This window comes from Onychostoma macrolepis, chromosome 13 (genome assembly GCF_012432095.1).
Source record: "Onychostoma macrolepis isolate SWU-2019 chromosome 13, ASM1243209v1, whole genome shotgun sequence".
Taxonomy (NCBI): Eukaryota; Metazoa; Chordata; class Actinopteri; order Cypriniformes; family Cyprinidae; genus Onychostoma; species Onychostoma macrolepis.
In genome coordinates, this window is record NC_081167.1 from 30,338,372 (window position 1) to 30,351,367 (window position 12,996).

The 12,996-nt window shown below is 35.0% G+C and overlaps 1 protein-coding gene across 1 annotated transcript; it reads right to left on the reverse strand.

Annotated features, from left to right (window-relative positions):
* Window positions 1-147: 147 nt before the first annotated feature.
* Window positions 148-12,942, reverse strand: LOC131551770 (G patch domain-containing protein 11). The gene is made up of 8 exons (XM_058794877.1): window positions 12,782-12,942; window positions 11,007-11,233; window positions 10,445-10,486; window positions 9,702-9,822; window positions 6,715-6,805; window positions 6,473-6,592; window positions 400-481; window positions 148-325 (listed from the first exon to the last, which is right to left on the reverse strand). Exons 1-8 carry the CDS (start codon window positions 12,829-12,831, stop codon window positions 267-269), a joined length of 792 nt encoding a protein of 263 aa, XP_058650860.1. The 5' UTR covers window positions 12,832-12,942; the 3' UTR covers window positions 148-266.
* Window positions 12,943-12,996: the final 54 nt, after the last annotated feature.

Here is a 12,996-nt window from a genome sequence, read left to right on the forward strand (position 1 = left end):
CACAGTCCACAATGAATTAATAAATAAAAAATAATTCAATTAATAACTATGCAATCATAATATTTGTGATAGGCTGAGATTAAGTTACACAGAACAAGTGATGCATCAGGTTCAATACTGATATAAAACCATTCTACACACAATTCTAATAAAACAATCAATGCAACATTTAATGAACGAATATGAGAACATAAATATTAAACACAGCTATGCAGAAACATGAGAAGCAAATTAAAAACAAGTGCTCCGGATGATTCCAGGTGGATCTAGTCGTCATGATCTGCTGCGGTGTCTCCAGGACAGTTCGAGCTCAAATCCTCCTCATCTGTCGAACGGGAACAGTTTAGTTTATTTATCATTTATGTATCTGCTCAAACATTATACCTGAACACTTCTTACCATTAAATGCCGTCCCACACCATATGCAGTAAACATGAAATCCTCGCAGATACGAGGTGAGAAACTGCAGCTTGTCTAAAGGCTGTAAAGAAAAGACGACAGAATAACGGTTGAACTTATAAAAAATTATAGAAAATTAATCATTTTATTTAGCAAGGATGCTTTCAATTTTTTACATTTAAAAGTGATGGCAAAGACATCCCAGACAGCAAGCAGCGTTGGCCCAGATCCGGCCCACATCTGGCCCGCATGGATTTCACGCAGGCCAGATGTGGGCGGATCTGGGCCGACACTATGTTGCTGTCTGGGATAAGATTTCTATTTCAGATAAACACTGTTCTCCTGAACTTTCTATTCATCAAAGAAACCTGAAAAAATTCTACTTTTTTTTTTTTTTTTTTTTTGAACAACAATTTTTATTTTCAAGGATTGTCATACAGGTTAAGACAACAGTTCAATTTTTCATTATAACGGAATAAAAATAAATGAATAATAATAATAATAATAATACATAAATTAACTCAATACAGAAAAAAAACACTAATAATAATAATAAAAAAATAAATAAATACAGCAATAACATACTTGTCTATATATTTTCAATGTCCATTAATTCCACAAAAGAGTCACCATCTAGACTCTCCAAAAAGTCATAGAACACCTTCCAGATGGACCAAAATACATGAAGTTTGTTTTTCAAAAAGTAGGTAATCTTTTCTAAGGCAAGGCATGTGGTCATCCCCTTTATCCATTGAGACACGCCAGGACTTTCTTCTTTTTTCCAAGAACATGCAATTACACGTTTAGCTTCCAGCAAACAGAGAATTAACAACAATCTTTCATGTTTAGTCATTTTAAAGTTCAGAGGACATATATGTAATATACACAACCTGGGATCAAGAGGAATTACTTTATCAATGATTTGACTTATAATATTCAATATTTTAACCCAAAAACAGTTAACTTTAGTACATTCCCACATACAATGGATTAAAGTTCCCTTTTCTTGTTTACATTTATAACATATATCAGGAATATTCGGGTTAAAGTGATGTAACTTAACTGGAGTGATATATTGTCTACTCAACCATTTATACTGAAGCAGTCTCAAATGAGTACTCATTGTCTGAGTTTGGGCTTTTAAACATGCTATTTGCCACTCTTCCTCAGTTATATCAGCCTGCAGGTCAGATCGCCAAGCTTGAAGTCTGTCATTAAATGATTCTTTAGATTTGGCCACAAACTGTTTATACAACACAGATACCTGACCTCTACCTTTTAAACAGTTAAGTGTAATATTTTCCAAAGTAGAAAGAGGAGGCTCAACCAGACTTTGGCCTTGTCTTGATAGAATAAAACTACGTAATTGCAAATATTTAAAAAAGTGTTTTTGTGGAATTCCAAACCTTGTCCTAATTTCTTCAAAGGACATAAAATTTCCTTCATTATAGAGATCAGACACTTTACTAATACCTTGGATTGACCAGATTTTAAAACCTGGATCGGCTCTACCAGGACGGAAATTTTCATTACCAAAAATTGGTGAAAAGCGCGAGAGTTGTAGTAATTCATCTAGATGAGCAAGAGCCTCAAACCAAACTGTTATAGTATTCCTGGTATATGGATTTTTCGTATTTTTAATTAACTTCTTAGCATCAGCTGAATATAAATATAAATTCAAAGGAATTGGAATAGAGTGTGCCTCTATAGATACCCAGGACGGAGGATAATCTTTCTCAAAATAAAACATTGCTGCTCTAATTTGAGCTGCCCAGTAGTACCATTTTAAGTTTGGTAGGTTTAACCCCCTCTGTCATAAGGCAAATACAGCAAAGAGAGCCTGAGACGAGGCGTTTGTTGTTCAAATGAAGTTTGTGAAAGTTTTTCATTAGGACAAAAAAAGAGGAATGTGGAGGGAGGGGGATGGACTGGAAGAGATATAATAATTTGGGTAAGATTGACATTTTTAGTATATTAACACGGCCAATTAGTGAAATAGGGAGTTTTGTCCATCTGTTCAGCAGACCAGTTATAAAATCTGATATGGGCTTATAATTTGCTGATACAATTTCATTTACAGTTGGTGTAATTTTAATCCCAAGGTAAGTAAAACCTTCTTGTGAGATTGTAAAGGGTGACTGAACTGGGGGGGAATGCCTTTCTGCTGTATGGAGGAACAGCAGCACAGATTTAGAATTATTAATTTTATATCCTGAGAATTCTCCAAACGTCTAATGACAGTAGTGCATTATCGCAAATATTGGATTTCTCATGTAATATATTTAATACTCTACGAATATTATGCAAACCTTGTCTCCCCCAAACAGAGCCGTTTTGGTCCATGTGAACAAGCTTGGGCAAATGTCTCTTTGCTAACACTTTGCAAAGAATCTTTAAGTCATTATTCAGGAGAGAAATTGGTCTATATGAACCACAATCAGTTGGCATTTTTCCAGGTTTTAACAGCAGAGTAATCACCGCAGTATTCAGAGAGGGAGGCAAAGCCCCATTATTCAGGGATTCCTGGTACATATCCAAAAGGGGGTAAATTAATTTATGATGGAAAATTTTATATAACTCTATTGGTATGCCATCAGGCCCTGGGGTCTTCCCTCCTTTCATACTGTTAATGGCCTCAAACAGCTCCTCAGATTTTAGGTCATCTTCAAGGGATACCATGAAACCCAAATCTGTGGACTTAAAGTCCAAAGCATCCAGAAAAGCTTTTTGTCTCTCTGCGGCACTCTCTGAATATTCAGAGCTGTAAAGAGTCTGATAGTAGTTCCTAAAGACCTCATTTATCTCAGTTTGATCAAATGTTGTCTCACCCTCCTTTATCTGAATGGAATTTATGGCTCTTTAAGTTTGTAACAGCTTAATACGCCAGGCTAGTAACTTACCCTCCTTCATAATAAGTCTGTTTTAGTCTCATCAAACTTTTCTTTGCATGTTCTGATGAAAGCTCATTATATTTAATTTTCAATTTGTGCAGTTCCAACAGAAGGTCAGGAGTAATTTTTTTGTATATTTCAGATTCAATTTTCTTTATTTTGCTTTCAAGGTCTACCATTTCTACTTGACAGCGTTTATATTTATAATTTGTGTAACTAATCGTTCGTCTTCTTATAAAAGCTTTAAATGCTTCCCATCTGACTGAAGCAGATGTTTGATTTGTGTTTATTTCAAAATAAAAATCTATCTGTTTATCAATGAACTCCAAAAAGTCGGGATCTCTCAACCAAGTTATATGTAAGCGCCATCTTGGGGATCTGCATAAAAAGTTAGGAAAGTTTAATGTAAATGAAATTGCAGCATGATCTGAGATTAATATGCTATCATACCAGCATTTACTAACTTTGGAGAATAAATCAGTAGACAAAATAAAATAATCTATACGAGAAAATGTTTTATAAGTACTAGAGTAACATGAATAAGTCAAACTATCTGGGTGTCTGTTCCTCCATATATCTATTAAATTAAAATCTTGCATATACTGTTTTAACTCTATTCTGGTCTGTACATGAGAGGAGTCTGATTTAGTTGATCTATCTAATTCTGGATATAGAGCACAATTAAAATCTCCTCCTATAACAAAGTATCCTGGCAGTTCCGCTAATATTAAAAATAGATTTCTGTAAAAAATAGGATTATCCACATTGGGCCCATAAATATTCACTAAATTCAGTCTAACAGAAAGGATCTCAGCTTGGATGATTATATACCTCCCTAGTTTGTCCTCAATAGTATTAATTATTTGTAAAGGTATAGATTTATGTATAAGTATAAGAACCCCCCTGGAGTATGAAATAAAGGAGGCTGAAAACACTTGTCCTGGCCATCTCTTCCTCACCATAACCACATCCTCTGCAACTAATTGAGTTTCCTGAAGGAACACTATTTTAGCTTTCAATTGCCTAATTCTATTGAACACTTGTTTTAACTTTACAATTTTGTTTAGACCTCTTACATTCCAGGGTGTAAATTGAATATCAGATAGGGGAACCATTATCGTATATACAGTGTATTTCCATTCTTGCCAAAAGAACTATAGTATGTATATAGACTATTATTGTGAAGAAAATGTGAGAAAAAAAAAAAAACATAGTAATGGGAAAACACAGCCATACAGAACAGTTGGCCAACAAACGGGTATTTCCCCAAATGAAATACCCTCACCCCTCCTCCCCTCCCCATTTAAACACTTCCCAAGGTCTTCTCGAAAGAGCCTGATTATGGAACTATGCCGGTCCACCCGCGATCTCTTCACGGTGAGGAACAGCATGTCTGGTGGCTGGACGGGTCCCGCAACATTCAGAAATGTCAACCCAACATTACAAAAAAAAAAAAAAAAAAAAAAGTTTGCTTAGGTTCATGAAACTGACCCCAAAGAGAAATATCTTCCTTCAAGTCTTGCTAAGCATTAATATCCTTCAGGTCTTGCAAAAACCTCTGAGCGTCCGGAGGGTTATCAAACAAGTGGCGCTTTCCCTTGTATGTCACGCACAAAGTAGCTGGATGCAAGATGCCATAACGCAGTTCGGGGATGTTGAGATCGCGAAGATCCTTCTTCACCGCGTCAAAACGTTTCCGTTTCTTGTGCAGTTCAGCTGACACGTCAGAAAAGAACATAAGCTTTCTTTTGTCCAACATCACTGTGGCTTTTGCTCGAGCTGCTGTCAGAGTACGGACTTTGTCAGCATAATTTAGAAATTTCATTATTACGGTGGAGAGTCAGAATGATCTTCGGAGAATCTGCCGATTCGGTGAGCCCTCTCAATTACAAGAGGAGCAGGAAAGTGTTCCGGGCCGAGGATCTCGGGAAGTAATTTCTCTAAAAAGGCACACATATTCTTCCTCTCGATCTTTTCTGGAAGTCCCACTAATCGTAGATTGGACCGACGACTGCGATTTTCCAGGTCATCGACTTTTAGTGAGAGAGATTCTATGGCATTTGACGTTATCTTCTTGAGTGCCTATTCGATCCTCGGCTTCTGTTACCCGTGTTGTGAGAGCTTTAAGATCGCACTGCACTCCGTTGATCGCCTGAAGCAATCCATCAAATTGCACAGCAAAGTCCGATTTCAGTGAGTGGATAGCCTCAAGGATTGCAGACTCCTGGCCAACACCCGACGCTCCTTCATTGGATTTAGCATCTGCCTCAACCTCTCCAGGTACAGTCGATTTGACTTGTTTCTGTGTCGTTTTCATTGGTTTTGGTGGCATCTTGAAACATTAAGATGCATCCGAATTTGAAATGGGATCAGTCGGTCAACGTTTGTTGAGTTAAAGTAGATAATTTAAGTCAGTATTTGTTGCTGAGCTCCGATTCGTGTCCACTCAGCACCGCGCCATAACCGGAAGTCTCACTTGTTGTTTTTTTAATAATAATAATAATAATAATAATTCATAAATAATAAATTACATTTTAAATTATATTCAAATAGAAAACAGTTATTTTAATTAACAAAAATATTTCACACTATTACTGTTTTTGCAGTACTTTGGATCAAATAAATGCAGGCTTGGTGAGCAGAAGACACTTCTTTAAAAAACCTTAAAAATCTTTGTCTCTATTTCTCTCTCTTTCTCTCTCTCTCGATATATATAGATGGAGAGATAGAGATAGAGAGATAGATATATAGATAGATATATAGAGATAGATAGACAGATAGATAGAGATAGATGTATAGAGATAGATATAGATAGATAGATGGATAGATACATCTATCTCTATATATCTATCTATCTCTACATATCTATCTCTATATTTCTATCTATCTCTACATATCTATCTCTATATATCTATCTCTATATATAAATATATCTCTATCTATCTATCATACAAATTAAAAATGAATTCTAAAATATGTAATGATTTATCAAATTAAGTGTAGTAAAAATTACAGTGCTTTTTTTTTTTTTTTAACAGCATTTTTACAAAAATTGTACTGTTGATTGTATTCGTCAAGCTCAAACATTCAAGCATGTGACCAAAGTTATTGCAAGACAAATAATAAAACAAACTGTTCCCCTCCAAAGCAACTTGTTAGCAATGAAAGCGTCATAAACTCACGGTTAGCTCCTCCTCCTCGTTGTCACTTCCCTCTGATTTGGTTTCTTCCTCCAGAAGCTCTTCCTCTTCCTCTTTCACAGCTTCAGGCCAGTACCAGCTGTCTCTGGGAACAGTGATGCCCTAAAAGAAGAATCACAACAGCAGGCGAGGTTCAGAGATTTCTGGTTGTATGATATGCGTTCATGCAAATATATTAAACTTCAGGTTAAATAGAGATAAAAGGGGAAAAAAGTCTTCCTGACCTTCTGGCTGTCGAGCTGCTCACAGGCCCGCTGGCTCTTCCACAGGTCGCCCTGTATTTGACGCTCTTCTCTTTCGGTTCTCATACGCACTCTGTAATAAACATGTTACTCAACACCACATCCAGACACAGAGAAGCTTAAAGCCTGACTTATGAAATAACAGTCAGAAAAATCTGCTTTTTTTCCGAGCTGCATTTGTGTTTTAAGTTTGCATCAGGCATTTATAGAGCCTATATGTGACCCTGGACCACAAAACCAGCCATACGTGTCAATTCAAGCTGAATAAATAAGCTTTGCATTGATGTATGGTTTGTTAGGATCGGACAATATTTGTCTGAGATACAACTATTTGAAAATCTGGAATCTGAGGGTGCAAAAAAATCTAAATATTGAGAAAATTGCCTTTAAAGTTGTCCTTTAAAGTCCTTAGCAATGCATATTACTAATCAAAAATGAAGGAAATTAGGAAATTTACAAAATATCTTCAGGGAACATGATCTTTACTTAATATCCTAATGATTTTTGGCATAAAAGAAAAAGCGATAATTTTGACCCATACAATGTATTGTTGGCTATTGCATACAAATATACCTGTGCTGCTTATGACTGCTTTTGTGCTCCAGGGTCACATATATAGTGAAAATATGGAGAAAAACAGCTCAATTTTATTCAAAAATATGCAATTTGGTGCAGATGCCGATATTTATGTGGACAAAAAGTGATGATATTCTTTTGTTTGTAATGTAAATCAATGAGATCTTTATAACAGTACAGCAGATACTGACATAAAATGATATAAATATCAGTCATCACTATATCTTCAAATTATATGTCTTAGTAAAATGATATTTAAATGCTTAGTTTTATTATCACTCAGTTCACTCAGAATGACTTCATGCAACATATAATGTTCTGTGTCAATGTGTGAATTAACAGTCATGTTTGATATCATTTAAATGTCTCCATGTGACTGGTGCAACGCCTTCACGTCCAGAGAAACAAGAAAGTTTAGGGATAATACAAAAAGTTATATATAAAATATAAATATAAAAGTTAATACAAGAAAGTTTGCAGAGGGGTTGCCCTTTTTCCAGGGTCTTTCATCCAAATGACCTCCTGGGTGTGCATTCCCCAGACTTAAGATCCTATTTAATGCAAACTTAAATTCATATTTCATGCCTCCATTTGGAGAAAGTTTATCTTGGTCTGCAGAAGGCTGCGGGTGATTCTGTATCCAGAGGAGCCCATAGTTTGGAGTCTCTTCCACTCCACACACTATATATCTTACTGGAGTCAGGAATGCACATGTGACCCTGGAGCATAAAACCAGTCTTAAGTCTCTGGGGTATATTTGTAGCAGTAGCCAAAAATACATTGCATGGCTCAAAATTATTGATTTTTCTTTTATGCCAAAAATCATTAGGATATTAAGTAAAGATCATGTTCCATGAAGATATTTAGTAAATTTCCTATCGCAAATACATCAAAACTTAATTTTTGATTAGTAATATGCATTGCTAAGAACTTCATTTGGACAAATTTAAAGGCGATTTTCTCAATATTTAGATTTTTTTGCACCCTCAGATTCCAGATTTTCAAATAGTTGTATCTCAGACAAATATTGTCCGATCCTAACAAACCATACATGCACATACAATCTCAATTTGAAAAATTGACCCTTATGACTGGTTTTGTGGTTCAGGGAGAATTTGATGTGATGTATGGATCATCTCTGAACTGACTATGTAATTGGCACGCAGAGCTGGGTAATTACTTACAAATTGTAGTCTAAATACAGATTACATGATGAAAGCTTAGTAACAATCTACTCATTTTAGGTAATGTATTCTTTCTGATTACTTTTTAGATTACTTTTTTTTTTTATCTAACTTGTTTAATGGTTATTAAACTTACCATTAAACGTACCATACTGATATAAAAAAGCAATGGGAAAGAAAATAGATTCCATTTTATTTGTTTACCTGCATGTCAAAGTGACCATTAAGAACATCGAACTGTAAACACATGAATGTGTTTTTAAATGATTGAAATAAGAACTCGGGCTGGATGGAGCACATCAGGCGGGATGCTAGATTTCTGATTAACAAAGTAATTGAAGTTAAATTACTTTGTGCTCCGAACAGACCAAATACGCAGGAAACCTTCAGCCAGCATTGGATCCTGTTCTTGGGCCAACTGGGTGGATATTACTAATATGTGACCCTGGACCACAAAACCAGTCATAAGGGTAAATTTTTCGAAATTGAGATTGTATGTATATGTATGGTTTGATTTAGGTCAATATTTGGCTGAGTTACAACTACTTGAAAATCTGGAATCTGAGGGTGCAAAAAAATCTAAATATTGAGAAAATCGTCTTTAAAATTGGTCCAAATTAAGTTCTTAGCAATGCATATTACTAATCAGAAAGTAAGTTTGGATATATTTACGGTAGGAAATTTACAAAATATCTTCACGGAACATGATTTTCACTTAATATCTTAATGATTTTTGGCATAAAAGAAAAATCTATAATTTTGACCCATACAATGTATTGTTGGCTATTGCTACAAATATACATGTGCTGCTTATGACTGCTTTTGTGCTCCAGGGTCACATATTTAATACTCACATTTAAACACAATTTTACTACAAAATGATGTCTGGAATATCAAGTAAGCCTAAGTTGCTTCAATCCAGTAAGAGTTCATCTTGAAATATCACTAACAATATCAAAGTCATTTTTATGTTTGCTTAATAAAAATCAAGATTTGACAGCAAAGAGACGCGTGAAGCACGAGCTGAAGGTGGATGTTTGTACAATCACCCTATAAGAGCTTCACTTGCTAAAAATAAGAACTGTTAATCAGACGACAGAAGGCATGGAGGAGATCATTCAGAGGCCTTGCATATCAAATATGATACACTAGATTTATAGGGTTAAGAAAAAAACATGAGTTTGATTTGATGTCATCTCAGGTTCATACCTGAAATCCTCTAATGATTTCTTCTCCACCTGTTGTTTCATTTGCACTTTTCTCCTGTAATTCTGAAGCTCCTCGTCTGCTTTCCTCTTCTTGACTTCTTCCATTCCAATGCCTCCTCTGTCTGACAACAGCACAAACACATACAAACGTCAACATGATCAACAACACCTGCTGCACGGTTAACTATTGAAAAAAGATGGGCACTTCTGAATCTAAAAATGGTACATAGAATAATTAATAATAGAGCTCCAGTGTATTTTAAGTCTTATTTTTCTAGGTTAAATTAAGACATGGTCATTTTACTAGACAGAGCATTATGGATCTTAATTTATGTAAGTTTAGGACTTTGTATGGACAAACGGCATTTGCATATTCTGGTGCACAGAAGTGGAATAACTTGCCTTTGGACATTAAGGTTATGACGGTTCATGAGGGTTTCAGTAAAAGACTAAAAATAATGTTTTTAGATGGGCTGTCTTAAATTTGACAGATTAGGATAATTGTTCTGTAGTGAAGATTGTCTCTGTGGTGTGTGATTGAGTGTGAAAATGATATTTGTTTATTGTAATTAGTATGAAATGTATGCCAAAAATGCCTGTCGTCACACAAATTGTTTTTGTCTAATATCAAGGACCGCAATGGAAATAAGTCTTGTTACTTTATCGTGATATCCTTAACAAAGCAGCGTAATGCAGATGTATTGTCACTTGTTATGTCTAATAAAACTCAAATTTTTTAAGAACCTGTTTTGATGTTCAGAGGAACCGGCTCGACCCGTCCAGCACCTGCAGCATGAGAAAATGTTTTTAATGCACACAAAACCACATTATGTTTTTTTGAGGGTATTTGTGACCCTGGAGCACAAAAGCAGTCATAAGCAGCACATGTATATTTGTAGCAATAGCCAACAATACATTATATGGGTCAAAATTATTGATTTTTCTTTTATGACAAAAATCATTAGGATATTAAGTAAAGATCATGTTCCATGAAGATATTTTGTAAATTTCCTACTGTAAATATATCCAAACTTAATTTTTGATTAGTAATATGCATTGCTAAGAACTTATTTAAAAGTGATTTTCTCAATATTTAGATTTTTTTGCACCCTCAGATTCCAGATTTTCAAATAGTTTTATCTCGGCCAAATATTGTCCTATCAATGGAAATCTTATTTATGCAGCTTTCAGATGATGTATTAATCTCAATTTAAAAAAATTGACCCTTATGACTGGTTTTGTGGTTCAGGGTCACATTTTTGCTTTTTAAAAGCAAACACTCCATTTAAAAGTCTCAATCACTGACCCTGTTTTCCCAGGCCTTGTCCTGCTTTATATCCCATCTTTTGCAGTAATGCAAAGCCTTTATTTTGGCTGCTTATGGAGCTCTGCAGCGCGGTCTCCCGACTCTCTTGCTCCTGCTCTTTGTAGCTCTTCTGCCGGTTCTGTACATTTTTCTCCTTCTGTAGAGCCTCCTTTTTTATGGTTTCCTTCAGACGCTTCACCATCGGGACGCCAGGCCGAACATCTGGGCTGTTTTAGTGTAAAGAGCATCAAAACAATTAAAAAAAACAACATGTAAGACACAGCGAGGAGCTATTTATGTTATTTAGGACATCGTGAGCTGGAAGAATTGGGAATTATAGATGTTGAGAGCCTGAACTGAAACATTTGTATATGTGACCCTGGAGCACAAAAGCAGTCTTAAGTCGCTGGGGTATATTTGTAGCAATAGCCAACAATACACTGTATGGGTCAAAATTATTGATTTTTCTTTTATGCCAAAAATCATTAGGATATTAAGTAAAGATCAAGTTCTATGAAGATATTTTGTAAATTTCCTACTGTAAATATATCAAAACTTAATTTTTGATTAGTAATATGCATTGCTAAGGACTTAATTTGGACAACTTTAAAGGTGATTTTATCTATATTTTGATTTTTTTGCACCCTCAGATTCCAGATTTTCAAATAGTTGTATCTCAGCCAAATATTGTTCTAACATAACAAACTATACATACACTTATTTATTCAGCTTTCAGATGATAAATCTCAATTTCGAAAAATTTACACTTAAGACTGGTTTTGTGGTTCAGGGCAATGATCTATAATAGATAAAAAAGTTTGTGAACAAACTTTGAAGTTGGCTTAAGAAAGTCTGACCTATTAAATGTAGTTTTAAAAGCTTGCAGTTTGAAGGTGTTCATTTGAAGAAGTCTGAAGTTTAAATAAACAGGATAGATAGGAATATTAAATAGATAGATAGATAGAAAGATAGATAAACAGACAGATATATAGGAATATTAGATAGATAGATAAATAGATAGTTAGATAGAGTCAGATTATAGATAGATAGATAGAGTCAGAGGGTGTTGCTAGGGTACCCGGGGTGGTTGCTAAGGTGTTGCTATGCAGTTGCTAGGGTAGGGTGTTGCTACGCGTTTGCTTGGCTACCGGGGGTGGTTGCTAGGGTACCCGGGGTGGTTATATCATTATATATAGATCAGTGGTTCAGGGTCACTTTTATTTTCCATATTTCAAGGTTTACAAGCATATTCACTGTCATACATTGTAAAAAATGACTTTATAAAGTTGTAAATATACAAGAAAATACTATTTCAGGTTTCCTACTTAAAAATGTCATGTTTAATTACATGTGTTACATGTGCTTCTTTGTAATAATTTGTGAAAAGTACTAACAATTTCTGAGTTTTAAAGTAAATCCTACATCAATTTCAGTATACAGAGTTTACACAAATTCTATGCTTAAAAAATAAATCATACTATACTTAAAAGAAAACCACTGTACATAGCAAAAACATGGCATTACCATTTTTTGTTGTTATATTTGTTTTGATGTGCATCAATTCACACCATTAATCGCAGCAGTTTTGATAAATTCAGTAAGAATTAATCATCTAAGGAAGCTAAATTACATCATCCACTCATTTAAAAACATGTAAACATGTTTGTTTGCTAATAAATACAAATATTATTCCGTGTTTATCTCTAATGCACAGCAAACGCCACTCACTCTGACAGTGACATGTTATTGCAGAAAAAGACGTGATTTAAACTCACATTTGGTTCAGGAAAGCGTCAGACATATAATCATCTTCCTCCTCAGCCATTTGTGTAATTAATGAGAGACTGAGAACAAATTATAGTTGAAATAGAAAATAAATTCCTTGGATCGCTTTTGTTGTTCCCGCCAGGAAATGTGTCCGACTGGAACGCAGCAGAAAGTGTCTTTGGTTCCTATGTAGACTGATACTGTGAGCTGACATTGGAACACC